The following is a 19,849-nucleotide window of genomic DNA, read 5'->3' as shown; positions in this document are numbered from 1 at the left end:
GCAAGTCTCACCATCTTCACATCAACACCTTTCCATTTTCAGCATCACTGCCAACTCTTAAACCAGTTAGAGAGAAAAGATCAAACATGCCCAATTGGTCAACCAAATCTCCACCATTCTCACGCAGAGGAACACCGCTCATTGGCTGTCAATTCTCAAGCCCTTCCACCTCATTCACGCAACACCATCCACCCGTCTTTCTTAGCTTCTTCAATTACACCAAGAAAAATCTGGGTTTCAAGCCGGACCTCAAAACCCAGTGTAGACTCAGCCATGATTTTATCCCGATCTGGACTTCCAAGCAATTAAAACCCATCTTGGATTCTCTGGTTCAAGCTTATCCTGCAACCCGAATTGTCAATTTATGGGTATTTCGTTCCGGGTCATAATTGCATGGAAAGAAAAGTTTGAGATTAATGATAATAAATATTTCTACTCATTTCTGGATGTGCTATGCGAAGAGAAATGTGGTAAACCCCAAAACCGCAACGGCACAGGAGAATGCAAGAATGACGGCAGCGGCGGGACTGGAATTTTCTTAAGCGGCAGAAAGGATTATGGAGAAGGAAAGCAAGAAGAAGAGGAAACACATTGTCGTCGTCCTCCTCGTTGTCTTGGTGGGTTTAGAGCTTTTGAAGTCGAACATTTGAATCCTCTGTCGGAGAACCGCATGATGTTTCGAGAGAAATAGAGAGATATAGATAGAGAGAACTGTTAATTGAGGGACAGTTCGGAGTCCTCACCGGATGTTTAATCGCAGTCCTCACCGGAAATGAGGGAGGGAGCGTTGAAGAAAGGAAAAGACCAATTTACCCCTGCTTAATCGGAGTGGTCATCAGAAAACGGCCGGATGGAGTTATGTGACCAAAAACAATTAATTTCAGGGACCAAATTGATGAATACAGAGTTAAGGGACAACATTGACAGTTTGAGAACAATTGAGGGACCAAATCGGTGATTTACCCTTTTTTTTTTAAATTTACTAAACATATAGTCCTGAAATGTGTGAATGTGGATGTTTCAAATTGTGAATATGGAGTATAGAATTTGTGAATGTAGAGTTATAAATGTGTGGATCTGTAGTAGAGTTAATAGAGCTATAGCAACTTGTAGCCCTGTAATGTGTGAATGTGGAGTTCCCAATGAACATGGAGTATATGACCTGTCAATATAGAGTTTTGAATGTGTGAATGCATAACAATGGTAATATAGTTACTAAACATATAGCCATGTAATGTGTGAATGTGGAGTTTTTAAATTGTGAATATGGAGTATAAAGTCTGTGAATGTAGAGTTTGTGTTCTGTTGCGATAAGGAGCCATTAACGCCATTAATTTTTATTATTTTTTTAAAAAAGTGAAACGGCGTGTATTGGACCCAGGTCCACCTTGCAAGGTGGACCTGGGTCCACGGCATAACTACTGTACTAAATCCATGTTAATTAATGAAGTCAATATAAATGGAAGCCTAGTTTTGTCAAGTGTAAGTATAGAAAGAAAATACTATTTGTAATTGCCCACAAAAAAAATGAAATTTCCTTGCCCTCAGGCTCAAGCTCTCACATCCCGACTCAACATGATAGTGGTAAGATAAAATCTTAATAATTTAGCGGCTCATTAAAAAAATTACTACTTGTACTTGCAGAGAGTATATTCTTGCTATGCACTTGAAACTCAAGAACTAGAAGCATGGATGCAAATGTGAGGTCGAGTGGTACATGAAATGCAATAAAAAATGCTTATAAAGGATAAAGAAGTGATTGTTGCTTAAGCTAGTCGTTGATTGGGGAACAATCCATTACTCGAGTAATGGTTGAATTTAGTTGGCGCGGGATAGTTGTTAAGCCTTGGTAATGCGTTTTGTGTTGTCTAGAGTGGGTCTAGGATGCTTAGAATAACTGAATAAGTGTGGGTTAGCTTGAGATTTGAGCTTAAATGCTTAATAGCCCAAGAGTTCGTAAGTATTATGTGGTAACTCAATGTTGTTATTTTATTTAGAGCTTGAGCTCTAGGGCTTAAGGGAGATATAGCTACTTATTTACATTGATACTTCTTAGAATATAGAGAGGGAAACTAATGATAGTGCTTGATTTTCTTAAAATTTGTCTAAATGCATTATCAAGTTGGAGCATGCGAGATTAGAGCAGGAGCTTGAGTTGGGTTAGCTCAATATGCAAGGAAAGTGTGGTAAATGAAAATGCTACCTATATTACGTAAAAATTACGGGGTACTATTATAGCCACATGGCATTAGTGAGCATGAGAATAACAAAAGTGAACAAATAAGTTGTCACTCATTAAAATTATGCAACATCTGAGTATGATTGAAAACTTAATTACCTAGAGAATCTTGTATGAGGTTTTATAAAATTTTGCAAAAACATCTATATATGATGAATTATCTTAGTATTCTAAGCACTTGCCAATTAAAATAATAAATAATGAGTTTGTTTAAATGAACCTTGTTGTTCATGAATTTAAAAAATGAGTACAGTTTGACACGATCTTGGCACGCATCACAACATAACATCGACCACAACATGTGGCATGACCCAACCCCCACCTCACCATAACTTTTAACATGTAGCACGACCTGACTTTAATTGGCATGTGGCATGGTGTCTTCCTCAACCCAACTGCAATCCATAGCATGATCTCAACTTTGGAATATGCATGTTAAACTTTGACTTCAACCTAAAAGCTACTTCAAAGTTCAAATTGGCATGCCACTCCACACCCACCATTTTCTAATGAAAACAATAATGCATTGGGTTAGGCAAGTTGGCACAAAGTTTGAGCTTCTACACGGTTGTTCTTGTGTTCGCCTGTAACCATGGAAGTTATTGGTGACAAGATAATTGATAAGGTCTTTTACACACTTAACACAATTCATTGAGTCAACTCATGGAGTACGTTATCCGCTACATATGGAGTTAGCTTCAATATCAAGAATATTATGTCATTGTCAAGACATTACAACATATGTAAAACTCAATGTTAGTTACTCGGGGACATGCACAAGAAGCAATTATATATATTGTGTGCCTTATACAAATAGTTATCGAAATGTAATGCTCAATTTGTCATAGTTCAATTCACATTGTATTAAAAGTATTACTTGATGCCAAGGACCTTGTGGTCCAGTGGTATCAAATCATTCCCTTTATACGGGAGGTGGTGGGTTCGAGCAATATTGACTCTTGTGTTTCAATAGGTTGAGAAAGTAGTTATGAACAGATACTGCATTGTAATAGAGTTAGTAGTATTCAAAAAAAAAAAAGTATTACTTGATACAATATTTTGTTTTGTGAAATTTCCTTTATGATTATTCCATGACCTTATTTGGCTATTTATATTGATTATTCTTGGTATAACCCCCGGCCCATTACTACTATCAACAACTATATTGTATCCTAAAATCTTAAAATGAATGTTTTTACTACTTTTTTTTGGTGTGATATATTATTAATTGTGTTTGTCAGAACTTTTAAATTATAAATAAGTTATTCCATATTAGCTTTGTTTGATAAATAGATTATAGTTTAAAATAAGCTCTTAGAATGAAACACTATCAGGGCGTTTGGTTGGAAAGAATTTAAATTCAATTCCCACTTAATTCCCACCTAATTCCGAAGGCAACTAAATTCCTTCGTTTGGTTGGAAGGAATTGCAATTCCCTCATTTTCATGGAATTAGAACCCCATGCCCCCCATTGGGATTTTAATTCCGTGGATTTTTGGAATAACAAAAGATACTCATGAGACAAAATTACTCCTCTTTTTTAACCTAAAATTGATGTCTAACCTTCTCTTTTAGCTAATACCGTGTATTATCTTCGACAACTATCAACAAGAAAGCCGAGCAAGCAATAATCATTTTTTTTTAATTCTTTTTAGCTAATAATCATTCTAGGTCAACCTTAATCAAGTATGTTTTTTCAAAACTTTTAAATATTTGAATTTGATATGTGTATATAACGTATTTGTCTAAATTTTGAAAAGCAAAATTTTCTATTTGTGCGCCGATCTGTTCAAAATATATATGCAGAATTGTTCAAAATAGTGATCGAATGACGTGAGTTGTGTAAATCTTTATATGCAGAAATTTTGAAAGCAAATTTTGAGTTGCCTAAACTTTGAAAAGCACATTAGTACATCTTGGTTCATTGATTAATTTTGATGTATGTTGACATTATGAAGCTTAACATTTGATGAAGTATTTGCATGAAAATTAATTACAATATGTCTAGTTCAAGAGATAGGGTAGATGAGTAGTATTTGAATTTAATATGTTATATTTTTTGTGTACTTGTCATTTAATAATAATAATAATAATAATAATAAGCATTTTGGACTTTATACTACTTATTCCCTTTCAATTCCCATGTATACCAAACATTGGAATTGAAATTCCTAGTAATTTTATTTCCTCCAACCAAACGATGGAATTTAAACTCTTACTTTATTCCCACACTATTCTTTTCCCATGGAATTGCAATTCTTTTCCCACGGAATTGCAATTCTTTTCCCACAAACGCCCTGTATAGCATTGACAAAATAATTTTTTAAAAAATTATTTTTCTACTAATGATATTGTTATTTTACAAAAAAAATAAAAAAAATAAAAAAATACACCCTTTGTCATTCTTTCATTAAAAATTATAATCTTTCTTCATATATACTTCACATAAAAAATATATTTCAACTTTCCATTTATTATAATATTTAAAAAATGAATAACAATACTTTATTTTAAATAAAAAGTATAAAATAAGCAAGTAGAGAGGGATATTGTTATTGGACACAATACTAAAAATGGTCCTACAATAACTTTTCCACCACAATTTCAGTCGTAACTAAGCGTGTTTTTTAAATTTCAAACTATCCTTGCATTTTCCGTCCATTCTCATTGGAAACACTATTGTAATATGTGCTTCCTTTATTGATACTTATACTTATAAAGAAAAATATTAGTTATTTCAACAAATAGACAAAGGTTGAACTGTCACTCATAGATATATAGTATGAGTACTAGTGTCAATATTCACTCAAACCAGGGTTTATTCCTTTAGTTCCGAACCAACTACATAAGACATAGAGAGGTTGCCATATATTTGGTAGGGCTTGTACACATAATAGTTGGAGTAACTTGAGATTTCAAAAACACCGACAACTCTAGCTGAATTTCGATAAGAAAAAAAAAAAGTAATCGAATAACTATTTTTGTATTAAACTAATAATCAGATGACTTAATTTCAGAGCTTGTATGGATAAAAACCAATTTCGGTATTGCCTCTGCATATGTGTGTATTTGTATTACATATATAAGTTTACTCAACAATTAATGTTAGCATTAATCACCTAACTTCAATACTCAGTAATCCTTACTTTTTTTTTTTCCCTAAACTTTTCAATTTGTAGTTATTTAATAGCTTTTAGCTATGTATGCCAAATAAACTCATTATAATACTATATAAACTAGGGGTGGGCGTTTCGGTCTTCGGTTCGGTTTTTCGGTTTTAAAAAAGATCAAACCATTCGGTTTAGCATTAAGGTTCGGTTCGGTTTCGGTTCGGATAACTTCGGTTCGGTTTACGGCCCCCGGATTTCAACATTTCCTAGAAGACAAAGCGGTCGGGGGCGCTGTGACTTAACAGGACACTGTAATAACTATGCATGAAACATCAGATAACCCAAATCCAAAATCTAATATCTAAATATTAAATACCAACATAACAAATTAACAATTCAAACAAATTAAAATAAAAAAATAAAACTAGAATTAAAATTCCAGAACTGGAATTTTCATTCCAGTTTACTGGAACGAATTTCCAGAATTGGAAAATCATTCCAGTTAATTGAATTCATAAATTATATATTTATAATTTGGAATTCAATTCATTCCAGTTACTGGAATGGATTGAATTCCCAATTATATATATATATATATATATATATATATATATATATATATATATTATAAAATATATATATAGATATAGTTATTTATTAATTATATATAATATATATTTATATTTAAGTAAAAATTCGTTCGGTTTTTCGGTTCGGTTCGGTTCGGTTTTCTTGTAAAACATGGGCCGGTCGGTTTTTCGGTTCGGTTCGGGTAACCCAAACCGTTTTGCCCACCCCTAATATAAACTAAATATGATGTACGAAATATATGATCATACAAATTATTAGGTAATATATCAAAAGAGATAACCAAAGACCTTGTGGTTTAGTGGCACTTGGTGTCCTGATTTACACTCCTACATGTATGATGTGAGTGGGTTCGAGTCTTAGATGTGATGTAGTATCTGTTCATGATAGTGGTGGAGTTCATTAAGACTATGATAAGCATATAGCATGTATAAATCTCATTTCATGAGAATAGTATCCATATACTAATTTTTATATTTTTCCATATTCATTTGCATATATGGTCATGAAAATTTTGAGGTGGTATGAGTGTTCAATATTCATATTAGAAAAAATTGGAGTAATTCACGCTATTTGTATTCATTATCATTTTAAAAGTTAACCATCAAATGTCATATGTAACTATTAATGTGATTATTGTACCATTCATCACAACTTATATAAATCACATTAATGACAAATCAAATTCCATATTTCTTCATATTCATTTGCACATATACTCCTATAGTCATGAAAAAGAATGAAAGTTAATTCATACCATTTTTTTTTTTTTGAAAATAAACGAGGATGAAATATCATTAAAGAATCAAATATTCAGAAATACAACCAGGCGGAATAGAAAACCACGAACCCAGGCCAAACGATGAACCAATTGCCCGTGCAAGCACGTGAGCCACCTGATTCGCTAACCTCTTGACATGGCGAACTGAAACGTTCCCAATGTCACTAGCAAAGATCGGCAATGCTTAACTAAATAACCCACATCGGAAAAATCAACAGAACGAGAATGAAAAGCAAGCACAAAATTTAAACAATCTGTTTCGATAATGACACTAGAGTGGCGAGAATCTTTGAGCCAAGTCAGAGCTTCCTTGACCGCTAATGCTTCTGCCATAAGAGGGTCACGCGTAGTCATTAGTCGATCAGCCTTCACAGCCACAAAAAAAAAAAAAACCTTGGTGATCCCGCAGCACTGCACCATAACTTGCACCATCATCAAATATTGCTGCGTCAACATTACATTTAAGAAAGTCATTCTGAGGGGGGGTCCAAGCAGTGGGAATATCATTATGAACATTTAAATTAGACTTAGTATAAGCCTCCTTCCAGCTGAGTTGCAACCGTTGGATTTGCATGGAAACACTATCCACTGTTCTAACCTCATTCTGCCACACAATTCCATTTCGAACCAACCACAATACCCAACAAACAGCAGCCATACGCACAACATAAGTCCCATCCGCAGAGCACAACACAGATTGCATGAACTCAGGCATAGTTTTCCCCTGGGAGACATCATTTTCACCCCAAACTTGACATGCAAAAGGGCACGAACAGAATAAATGTTCAGTGGTCTCTTCCATACTAGCGCATAAAGCGCAGCCCCCCACCGATCCACACATGCCTCTGCTTAAGAACTTCCCGAACCGGAACGATGTTACGAGCACACCTCCAAAGGAAGTTTTTAACCTTTGGCGAAACTGGGAGTTTCCAAAGTTTATCCCAAGCAGAGAAAGCAGCAGTCTGGCCAACATCCATGCGCTGATTTGTAAGCAGTTGGTAACCATGTTTGACCGTGTAGACACCTCTAATATCCCTTCTCCATCTCCAAGAATCAGATAGCGCAAGCGAAATGGGAGTTGCAAGGATTCTAGGAACATCTTCAGGTTTAAACAGATCATGTAAAATCTCTAAGTCCCATTTACCTTGCTCATCAAGCAAAGAACTAACTGTAGCATCATAAAGTTCAGTAACTCCTAGGGTGCGAAGAGTAGGATTATCCATGTCAGATAACCTAGGCCATCCCCAAATTCTTGTGTCTTTTCCGTCGCCAATTGTACGGACCACCCTGATTTAAGGAGTTCTTGCCCTGCTAGTATACTTCGCCAGATATAACTCGGGTTATTGCCAATTTGAGCATCCAAGAAGTCACAGCTAGGAAAATATTTTGCCTTCAGGAGACGACCGACTAACGATGATGGAGTAGTCAACAATCGCCATCCCTGCTTAGCTAACAAAGCAATATTGAATTCACGGATCTTTTTAAACCCCAAACCTCCACACGTTTTTGGCGCACTCAAACGAGACCAGCTGAGCCCATGTATACCCTTCTGGCGATCACCTCCACTCCACCAATATCTGTTCAAAGTCTTTTCAATTGCATTGCAGGTATGCCCCGGGAGTAAATAAACAGACATAGTAAAGATTGGTAAGGAATGAGCGATGCTTTTAATTAATACTTCCCGACCTGCCTTTGAGATAAGTTTTTGTTGCCAGCCACCTATTCGCTCACGAACCCTTTGCTCAATAAACCGGAAGATGGCAGTTTTATTCTTGCCCAACACAGATGGAAAGCCAAGGTATCGCCCCAGATCCTCAGTCACACGTACTCCCATACATTCAGCTACAAAGTCACGCATATCCGCACTTGTGTTTGTACTAAACATCGCGCTGGACTTAGTATAATTAACAGCTTGCCCCGATGCTGCACAATATTCCTCCAAACAATCTTTAACCTTAAGTACTTGCTGCTGGGTAGCCTTAAAAAACAGTAAACTGTCATCCGCAAACAACAGATGTGAGACAGAAGGAGCCCCACGAGCAATCTTGATGCCGTGAATATCCCCCCAAGCCTCAGCCCGTTGTAGGAGCACAGATAACCCTTCCGCACAGATAATGAAAAAATACGGAGATAGGGGTCACCTTGTCGGATACCATTTTCTTTAAATCTTCTAAAATATTTCCTAATTCTTAAATCTTTTAAGAACTTTGTTGTTTTCATAAAATCTTTACTTCTCGTAAGATATTTTTCAAATTTAAACAAATTTGAGCCAACAATTTACAAAATAAATTTTCATAGCTCCTCTTTGGAACTTGCATTATCAGCAATAGTGCAAATCATATTTATATATCCATTCTATAACATAATTAAGAGCTCATCAATAAATAAATAAATATATAAGCAAGTGTGTATCGATAGGTAATTCTTTCAACATTATGCATCCTTACATAAACGTTTATGTGCACCAGTGTGTCATTCACTCCCCCTAATGCATTTAAGACATACGATGATATCAAGTTGTAACTTTAATCATGAATTTACAAAGCAATTCTCTATCTTCAAGGATGAAAATATATTCTCTTTCTTTATTTCCCTATTCAATAAACATAATTTTATTTTAGCTTTTAAGTACAGATAAACTATAACACTCCAATTAAAGAGTACTATCAAATAATCAGATCCAATGTGAGGGGTGGTTGAGGATAAATATAAAATAATGTGCATTTTTATTAACTACGTGAGCTAGGAAGGAAAATTGTGTATGTAAAAGGACTTAAACCTGTAGAGATGAGAAAAAAAGTTGCAAACCTTACGGGAAGACAGTTCTTGTAGCACTCATCTTGTGATGAAATTCGAATTATTAATAAGCATATTAGTCTGTAAAGATATGCTTCATTTACCTGCTGACACATGCTGACAAAACTTCGAGTCTCAGCCCATAATATCCTGACAATGTCCATGGCACTATAAAGTGGGTCAATGATAATTTTGATATTCAAACTAATTTAAATAATGCTAAGTTCTTTAATTCTTTATGACTTATGAATAATCAATAAATATAAATAATATTATTGTAAATTTGTAGTGTTAACATTGTATTTGATATGAGATTTGCATTTCATTTTTCTTTTAATTTTACAAATCCATAATGAATTGGATTATATTCCTTTTTATAGGTCACTATCTACATCTTTTTTGATAATGTAAATGAGCCGTTTTATACACGTAACAAAGAGATAAGAATATATTACGTCACTTTGACAAATCTCCTTGCTACGCCGAATCCACTAGAACTTTTTCTCATTACATAGAACATTCAACCTAAAAGTTTCAACATAATGTTTGTTACCCAACCTTCATTAAACCCAATTTCTTTCAAGGTTTAGTCATCAGTTACGTGGTGGTGTCATTTATGTATGAGTAAAAATATACCGTCAAAGTGGTCAAGGAATTTGTTTCAATAACCGTGATTGATTGTGTAACAATAATCATAACTATAGCAGATGTTTTGTGCCATTTTGTCTCATATCTCTATGGTGATAAATGATAACTTGACAAAGACGTAAGGGTTGTCATTGTTGAGTAAATAACTTTTTGGATTGACATTATATTTAGTTGCTTGATCATATAAAATGTTTGACTTGATTAAAATATTAAATGTCATATTTGGTAATATAGTTAGTTTATCAGTCAATTTTAGCTTATTTGACCACTATTAATTGTTTAACTTGGTTAAACAACCAATATATGCGTTTGATTAATTAGCTTTTTGTAACAACTAATTATTGCTTAAAAATACAAAAATGGCTATCCACAATGGAGGTTTTGGTCTAGCAATAGAAATAGTTAGCTATGCATATATCCGGATGTCCCCCTTCCAGTATATATAGATATATATATATATATATATATAAAATTATTGCTTAAAAATGCTAAAACTTAAAAAGTTGTTCAGCTTTTTGAAAAAGTTATTTTGCAATTAACAACTAATTTACCAAACATCTTTCTATAAAGTAACGATTATTTTTACATTAAAAATTATAGAAACATGTATAATTTTTTATAAAGTACACACATTTTTAATATATATATATATATATATATATATATATATATATATATATATATATATATATGTTAGCCGTTAATTATAAACAACTAATTTTACATTAAAAATCTTGTTTTTTTTAATTAAAAAAAAAACTAAAATAAGCTATATTAAAACTATTAAATTAAATGTTTAATACATTCGGGACAAGAGGAAAACCAAATAAATGGACCAGAGTGGGAGCACACTGCTCTAGCTAGTGTATGAGCAAGTATGTTCGCTGATCTCTGTACATAGTGAATATACATTGATTCAAAGTGTCATTTGAAGGTCCAACACTCATTTATTACGCAACTTGTGTGTATGAGTGATTGGGAGGGTCAGACACTCATTTAGTAGGTTTTTTTTTTAAAAGGGATTAGTAGTTAATTAATCTGAGTCGGTAAAAGAAAAGAAATGCAAATGACATTTTTAAAACACAAAAATGACTAAATTGAATCGTTAAAGTTGTTTATACTTTAAAAAAAACAGTAGATAGTAGCTAATTTATTCTGATTAGGTAAAATTGATACATCATTGACCATTTTAAACAATGAAATACAAAAAAAATTATATTAACAGTTTATTTGAAAGAAAAAAAAAAAAAAAACCTCTCAAAAGTTACTTTTTAAATTTTTCGATCTTTAGCAATCAACGAAAAATGAAGTCAACGAAAAATTCTCATTTTGATCAAAATAAAAGTAACTCATTTTGATGAAAAATATCTTTCAAAATTTTTACAAGACATTTTTTTCAAATTCTTACAGCATACTCAATTCTCTCTCTCGTTTGAGTGGTGCCAAACGGGGATGAGGGCAACCCCAACCAAGTTGGTCAAACTGTTGACGGGTTAACCACAATGTTACAAGTTTGACTTATATCTGACAACATATGTTAGTTTACCTCATTGTGATAATTTGTCAGCTAGAGTCACGAAGTGAGACTTATCTAATGAACACCCTCATACTCTTAAGTGGTGGTTGCGGATTTCTCTCGTCAATCAAATGAGGGTGGGGCCAGCCATTAGTTATCTAGTTATTACTTAAACTAGATTGAATTAGTATGGTTAAAATATAGGTTTGATCAGGTTGTGCCAATCGCCAAACAATAAAAAATATTGGTATGACTCGACACCTAGCCAAAACATTTAGTTTTTTTAAATTTAATTTCTTTAATTTAGATTTATTGTATAAAAATATATATTGGGTTAAACTAGGGATGTCAACGGGGTGGGGCGGGGGCGGGGAATGGGGTCCCCGTCCCCGAAATCCCTCCCCATTCCCCGTCCCCGCCCCGTTCCCCAGCGGGGATTTTTCGGGGACGGGGATGTAAATTAAAAAAAATTAATATTATTAAAAAGAAACTAAGCATTGAATCCTTAAACAAAGTCCAAATTCAACATACATAAATCAATTAAATTAAAATATCTAAACTCTAAAATTACTATAAATATCCAAAGTTTCAAATTTCAAACAAAAATACATAATCATAAAATGCCCAAACACTTTAAATTGTTTCAAACTCCTTCAAAGTCCAAATATAAGTACATAACAAAACAAATGAACTTCTAGGATTTTAACTTTTAATTTCTTATATACTTTGTATATAAATAATATATAATATAATATAATAATATACGGGGAATCGAGGACGGGGCGGGGATTGGGGTCGAGGTCGGGGCGGGGAATACCCTCCCCGTCCCCCGTCTCCGTCCCCGTTCCCCCGCGGGGATTAGGAATTTTTCCCCATCCCCGCCCCCGTTCCCCGAAATAATTCCCCGAACCCGCCCCCGTCGGGGCGGGGATCGGTTTTTCCCGTCAGGGGCGGGTTGAATTGCCATCCCTAAGTTAAACCAAACAAAATAATAAAAATTGTTACCCGATCCGTAACTCAAGAAATATAAAATAAAATAACTAATTTATGTTTATTAATTTATTTTTTGAGTGCTATTGACTTTATTATAAGGTAGTATCAATTTCGATTCTGTGAGTTGCAGTCCAAATAGTCAATACCTTAGAGAGTCAAAGATGTGTCATATGAACACAAGCTAGGTGTTTGGCTTTATCAATTTATTTAGTTTAAAATTATTACATTTATCAATGTCTAATTAAATATGAGTTGGATCTGAACTAAACAATAAAAATCTTTATTTAAGTGCTAGTGATTCTGTTACAATGTATTATCTGTTCATAGTTACTTTCTCAACTTACTGAAGGACTGAGGCCGGGACACCGGGTGCCACTAGACCACGAAGTCTTTGACAATATTTACAACTATTATAAATTTTAGGGAAAATGGCATCTTTAGTCCCTAAGTTATAGGGGTAGTGTAGACTCAGTCCCTAAGTTATGGCTGTATGCGAGTTTAGTCCCTCAGTTATTCACAAAGTGGCGAGTTTAGTCCCTGAACATTAAATTTGACGAAAAAATTAAAAAATATTCAAAATTTGAAGGGTAAAATAGGAAATTCACATTTTATTATTCTTCTTATATCAAAACCACTTTTACAACATTATTTTTTCACTTCTTAGCCTAATTATTTTCAATATTTTTCATTTTTAAAAGCATTTTAATAACTTTCAAATAACTTGTTAGGAACCTTATAACATACTTAAAATTTAGCACAAATAAAGAAATGCATGATCATTGTATTTAGGTGTATGAAACACACTGTCCTAACAAGTTTTTATTTTTTTACTAAGCAACAAATGTAATAAAATTAAAACTTTTGAGATAGGATAGTGTGTAAAAAAATCTCAAAAGTTTTAATTTTATTACATTTGTTGCTTAGTAAAAAAATAAAAACTTGTTAGGATAGTGTGTTTCATACACCTAAATACAATGATAATGCATTTCTTTATTTGTGCTAAGTTTTAAGTTTGTTATACGAGAGTCAGGTTCCTAACAAGTCATTTGAAAGTTATTAAAATGCTTTTAAAAATGAAAAATAATAAAAATAATTAGGCTAAGAAGTGAAAAAATAATGTTGTAAAAGTGATTTTGATATAAGAAGAATAATAAAATGTGAATTTCCTATTTTACCCCTCAAATTTTGAATATTTTTTAATTTTTTCGTCAAATTTAATGTCCAGGGACTAAACTCGCCACTTTGTGAATAACTGAGGGACTAAACTCGCATACAGCCATAACTTAGGGACTGAGTCTACACTACCCCTATAACTCAGGGACTAAAGATGCCATTTTCCCTAAATTTTAATATAAATAATAATTATTATCATAATTAATATTTTATAAAAAATAATTTTGTAATAGATTTTTTTGTTTAAAAAAAAAACCAACTTCAATTTATTAACGATAAAAGAACAAAGTACTAATTAGGTTTTTTTTTTTTTTTTTGGAAACAAGTGCTAATTAGTTAGAAAACCTCTAGCCATTTTTTTCCCCTGAATAAACCACAACCTGGGATGCCCTAAATAATGTGCGATTCTGAAGAAAAACCCTAAACCCTTAATAAGCCGCACGAAGGCATTGCACCTCTTTTCTTCTTGCTCTATAGGCATTGAGTGATTACTGTCTTTCTGCCGAGTTTCAATGGCTGCTCCGAAGCTTAGCAAGGGAAGCAGTAGGGGAGTACAAAAATCTCACCCGAAGAAGAAGCAGAAGAAGGACGAAGCTTGCTTGTCGAAAAAAGTGGAAAAAGAGAATCTCCTCAGTGATGCTGCTGAAATAACTGATGAAGAGCTCGAGCATGAAACATCCGAGGGAGAAGAAGAAGAGCTGGGAGGTGAATCTGATTCTGATATGTATTCTGAAGATGATGCTATGGCGGATGATATTCTCGGAGGCAGCGATGATGATGAAGGTTATGATGATGCTGCGGAGGAGGATTCAGATGAAGGCTCCGATTCTGACGTTTCTGATATTGAGAAGAAGGCAAGGATTATTGACAAAGAAAGGGAAAAGGTAGAGGAGGAAGGAGAAGCAGAATTGCAGCTCAATATCAGGGAAGAAGCTGATGAATTTAGGTTGCCTACCAGTGAGGTATATTTTGCTTTTACTTAGTATTTTAGTACACATTTAGAGACTCAATACTTAATATGGCTTTTATCCTGTGTAACACTTAGGAACTTGAAGAAGAAACACAAAGGCCTCCTGATCTCTCCAGTCTCCAGAGGAGGGTAAAAGAGAGTGAGTTCTATGATTAATATTCATTAATATCACACTTGATTATTATTTTTAGGCACTAAAGGTAATTACTGGTTTTTCTATTTGGATATCATAATATCAGTTGTACGGGTGCTTTCAAATTTGAAGTCATTGAGGCAAGAAGGAGTCACACGTAAGGATTATGTTGACCAACTTCAGAGGGATTTAGCTTCATACTATGGGTACAATGATTTCATGATTGAAACTTTAGTTGAGGTGATTTGCGAACTTCTAAATGCTATCTTTGTGTATTTGTTTTTTATTTTATTTTATTTTTTGTTCTTTCGGAAGCTGGATTTGTATGCAATTTTATTATTTCTTTATAATCTCAATTATAGATGTTCCCGGTTGTTGAACTTATGGAACTTATTGAAGCCTTTGAAAAGCCTCGACCAATATGTCTTCGAACAAACACTTTGAAGGTGAGATTCCTCTCATAGCTTTAATTTTTAAGTAATCTGTTCCTAGTTTGACATGTACATGTACTAATTGTGTGTAACCATTGAGTTAAATTTAGACTCGTAGACGGGATTTGGCTGGTGTCCTGTTGAACAGGGGTGTCAATTTAGATCCACTAAGCAAATGGTCAAAGGTGAGACTTTCTGTATAATTGTTACTCCATAATATATTTGACTAATCATATGGTTACATTTCAAATTTGTGATTTGTCACTACTTGAAATTTCTCTAGGTTGGATTGGTTGTATATGACTCACAAGTACCAATTGGTGCAACTCCTGAGTATATGGCTGGTCATTACATGGTATGCTCAGCCAACTTTAGCCTAATTCTTTTCAATTATTAATTTGATTGTTCCTCATCCATATATTGCACATTAACAGCTTCAAGGTGCAAGTTCATTTTTGCCTGTGATGGCTCTCGCTCCTCAGGAAAAAGAACGCATAGTAGACATGGCGTAAGTAACATCAACTCCTTTTTACTTGTATACCTGTTGGCTGTTGGCTAATTTACGGACTATGCTATTCTAAAAATTATGCTAATAGTTAGAATGTAAAAATAGTAAACCTACTAGTTGACAATAGTTAACACTGAGTCTTCCTCTTTTTATTTATTGACTTTGTGCTTCTAAGTAGGTTACTTTATTGTATGGTATGAGTTTGCAGTTTCTTCTAAAATCTTAGACAGTCACGGTTATAAATCCATTACCTTGTTTACAATTCTTGCATCTGATTCTAACTTAATATTTTGTATGCATTGCAGTGCTGCTCCTGGTGGCAAAACTACTTATGTTGCTGCTCTTATGAAAAACGGTGGTATGTATTGACTAATTGATTAATGAATGTTCTATGCCACTAGATGTGTATTTTGCAATTCTTTTGAGGAACTACTCCTTTTCATCTTATGGATCATGATATAAGCACTTCACAGCACATAATCATTTGAGTTAATTGCAATGTTCTCTCCTTTCTCCTGATATCCTGATACCAAGATTAGCTAAGAATAAGAGATTGCTTCTCCTTTTTTTTTTGTTTTTGTTTTTGTTTTTATTTGTTTTTGTTTTTGTTTTGTTGTTGTTGTCTTGGTTTCTTTAATAACTTTCAATATATTTTCAAAACAAGCACTTGATTATGTCTTATTTGAAATCTTCTACAGAAATCTTTGCTTTGCTGTTTGCAAACTTTTCTCATTTAAAATTATGTTGGCATTATGCCAAGACTGTTAATTGCACAGTATTGTGAATAATATTTGTTGCTTATGTGCTCCCCTCTCCCCACAACTAGGTATTGTTTATGCAAATGAGATGAAGGAGTCAAGACTTAAATCACTTGCTGCTAATTTACAGCGCATGGGAGTAACAAATACCATTGTTTGCAACTATGATGGTAGAGAGGTCAGAAGCTTGCCTTTCTATAATTGTTTTTCCAACTCTTATACAGTTCAGGATTTTTTTTCCTCCATTTTTTTAATCATCTGAATGCTTTCCCTTGTGTTGTGCATCATGAATGTGCTAAAATTAACAAAGAAGTACTAGTACGTTTTTTTCCCTCTCCACATTCCACAATGAAAAAAGCCCCCATATATCAAATTCGTACATTAAGGAAGTTAATTTGATATCCTGTGAAGCTTTTGCATCTTGCAGTCTCCTAAAAAGGTTCATAATTGTTTTGAACTGGGTCACTAGGTGATCTTTGTTTTGTTCATGGTATGTGGAAACTGGAAAGTATTCATAGCTGATCACAAGCCATGTATACTTGTTTACTACTAAATCTATAAGGGTTTATTCAGATTCAAAGACGTGCTTTGTTTTTCTAGTATCAAGAATTACTATGGGTTTTAGTCCTAGGGTAACTTTGATACTCTTTTGTATGCTTTAGTATAAAATTATACCTATCACAAAAATAGTTTGCAAATAAATACTCTATAATGTGTTTGATATGTTCGATGCTGTATTGCTGTGTTGCATTTATTAAGTATTTCTTCTTCTGTGCACTTGATAGTAATTCATTTCAATAGTCTAAACTCCATTTTTCCCTATGTGAAATTATTGCAGCTGCCCAAAGTTTTAGGTCAAAACTCAGTTGATAGGGTGCTGTTGGATGCACCTTGCAGTGGCACTGGGGTATGGTTTAAAGTTGATGTATCTTGTAGTGGCTCCTCTTTTCTAGATTCTATTTATCTTTGACTAGACAATTTCTATCTATGATGCAGATCATATCTAAGGATGCGTCTGTGAAGACTTCTAAAACTGCTGATGACATACAGAATTGTGCCCGCTTGCAGAAGGTATAGACCTGTTTCTATGGCGAGGCATTTTAGATGTATATTTGGATCATTTTCTATCAGTAATAGTTGCCTTTTGCTTTTTGTCTTAATATTGTAGCCTTCCAAAACTATTTTAATTTGTTATCATGCCTGCAGGAATTAATCCTTGCTGCAATTGATATGGTGGATGCTAATTCAAAATCAGGAGGATATGTTGTCTATTCAACGTGCTCCATTATGGTTGATGAGGTATGTGGTGTATGCCGAAAGATAATCCTTATGAAGTCTATATTGTTAACTCATTCTTCACAAATTTGCAATTTGCAGAATGAAGCAGTTATAGACTATGCTCTGAAGAAGAGAGATGTGAAACTTGTCCCGTGTGGAATTGATTTTGGCCGTCCAGGGTATAACTGCTCTCTACTTATGTGTTCACTCAATAATTTACTTCTGTAGCTGATGAAGCTTGTTTTATATTCCAGGTTTATTCGTTTTAGACAACACCGCTTCCACACATCTTTAGAGAAGACACGCCGATTCTATCCTCATGTCAACAACATGGATGGGTTTTTTGTTGCAAAGGTGGGCCTTGTGAATCCTTTTTCTTGTTATTTTATTACTGCTTTTGTGCACCCAATTGCAATTTTCTGCTTTTCAGATATTGAACTCGTTTATTTATTGTGTTTTTGGCAATAATCAAATCCTTGAGAAGAACCTTTCCTTGGAAATTTCTGTCTGAAAAGGTGGGTAGAATGTGTATGAATATTCTTCAACTAAGTTGCGCTTTTGTTTCCTTGTGCAGTTGAAGAAAATGAGTAATTCTAAGCGAACTCAGACACCCGGTGAAGCATCAGAAGAAACAGAAGGTAATGAGTTGATTGACAACACCGAGCAGAATGCCAAAGGGGACACTGAGAAACACTTGGATAAAGAGGGTGATGGAAAAATGAAGTATAGTTCCACCGAAGAAGTAAAAGTAAAAGGCCAAAGCACTACGAAAAAGAGGAAGAGACCTGATCAGAAACATTCACTGAAGAACTTTGATGGAAAAGAAAATGGAAAGTTAAAAGCCAGTTCAACTGTTAACCGGAAAGTAGACAATCAAATGGCTAAAAAAGGGAGGAAGGAAAGGGCGAAGCCTCCATCTAGAGAGGAAATTACGAAATCCAGGTAGGTTTAGTTTCATTTCATGCATGAATTAATGTGTTTTGACATGAAATGAATGGCCAATTATATATTACTCATCACTGCGAAACTGTTTTACAATCAATGACATATTTCATATCGATCATGGAGGTTGCAATCAGCATCCATCTGTGTCTAGTTGAGAATGGAATCGCTCACTTCGGAGTGTTTCTTACAACTGTTGAGCTTTGTGCAGGGAAGAGAAGAGGCAAGCTCAGAGAGAGGCAAAGAGAAAAGCCGCCACAGAAAGGAAAGTTAAAAACAGCAAAGGAAGCAAAGCTTGAAATGACTCGATAGGCGTAAGGTAGGATAACCAAGTCTGGTTGGTAGGATGTTGTGGATTAATCGTTTATTCAAAAGCATTATTTGTTAGATGTGCTACTGGGCTGCCAGTAATATGTTAGTTTTAAGTTATTTAAACTTCCAAATTCTGTTGGTGGCCAATGAAATTCAGAAGAAGCAAAAATACAGATGCCTGAGAGGTGACTATTTTGATGCAAAAAACCAGTTGATTCCTCTGCCATTCTTGGCTTTGCAGGAATGCAAAAAATTTTGTGTTATTGATTTTATATATGTAATTTTAATACATAAAACAAGTTCAGTACAAGTGATATGTATGAGAGATGGGGAAGTTTATCATACTCCAATGGATATATTTCTAAATTTTTATATATTTCAAATGACGATGTTAGTTTTGATGTAAACTGTGGTAATATTTATGTTAAGTTGCTTGATCAAGTAGTGTACTGCCATATATTTAACCAAACCAAGATAAATGAAGAAAATTGAGGTGGACCGTGGAGGCGGTGGAGCAATGGCCATAAATTTGTCTTACCTATTAAGCTCCCATAATGATTAATGAAAGTATTAAGATTGTTTCGTTTTGTATTATTGTTAAATGTTGTCTATTTTTATTTTTGGTATAAGGTCAAATAGGTTATTATTGAACTACACATGAAATTGTAATTGA

The 19,849-nt window shown here is 34.0% G+C and overlaps 2 protein-coding genes across 3 annotated transcripts; one reads left to right on the top strand and one right to left on the bottom strand.

The window, feature by feature from the left end:
- Positions 1 to 7,521: 7,521 nt before the first annotated feature.
- LOC116005896 lies at positions 7,522 to 8,576 on the bottom strand. The gene is made up of 2 exons (XM_031246130.1): positions 8,039 to 8,576; positions 7,522 to 7,913 (listed from the first exon to the last, which is right to left on the bottom strand). Exons 1-2 carry the CDS (start codon positions 8,574 to 8,576, stop codon positions 7,522 to 7,524), a joined length of 930 nt encoding a protein of 309 aa, XP_031101990.1.
- Positions 8,577 to 14,226: 5,650 nt separating this feature from the next.
- Positions 14,227 to 19,583, top strand: LOC116007187 (25S rRNA (cytosine-C(5))-methyltransferase nop2-like). Of its 2 annotated transcripts, XM_031247795.1 has the most exons (16): positions 14,229 to 14,806; positions 14,890 to 14,953; positions 15,054 to 15,187; positions 15,310 to 15,393; positions 15,489 to 15,563; positions 15,662 to 15,733; positions 15,813 to 15,886; positions 16,192 to 16,244; positions 16,713 to 16,822; positions 17,483 to 17,551; positions 17,641 to 17,715; positions 17,851 to 17,943; positions 18,022 to 18,101; positions 18,177 to 18,276; positions 18,497 to 18,864; positions 19,076 to 19,583. In XM_031247795.1, the coding sequence occupies exons 1-16, from the start codon at positions 14,357 to 14,359 to the stop codon at positions 19,161 to 19,163; spliced, it is 1,989 nt and encodes a 662-aa protein (XP_031103655.1). In that variant the 5' UTR covers positions 14,229 to 14,356; the 3' UTR covers positions 19,164 to 19,583. The 2 variants fall into 2 exon arrangements, with proteins under 2 accessions (XP_031103654.1, XP_031103655.1); XM_031247794.1 differs by having other exon boundaries at positions 14,227 to 14,806; positions 17,851 to 18,101.
- The last annotated feature ends 266 nt before the right edge of the window (positions 19,584 to 19,849 follow it).

Source organism: Ipomoea triloba, chromosome 15 (assembly GCF_003576645.1).
Source record: "Ipomoea triloba cultivar NCNSP0323 chromosome 15, ASM357664v1".
Lineage (NCBI taxonomy): Eukaryota > Viridiplantae > Streptophyta > Magnoliopsida > Solanales > Convolvulaceae > Ipomoea > Ipomoea triloba.
The sequence above is the reverse complement of the archived record's forward strand: the minus strand, read 5'-3'. Positions and strand labels throughout refer to the sequence as shown.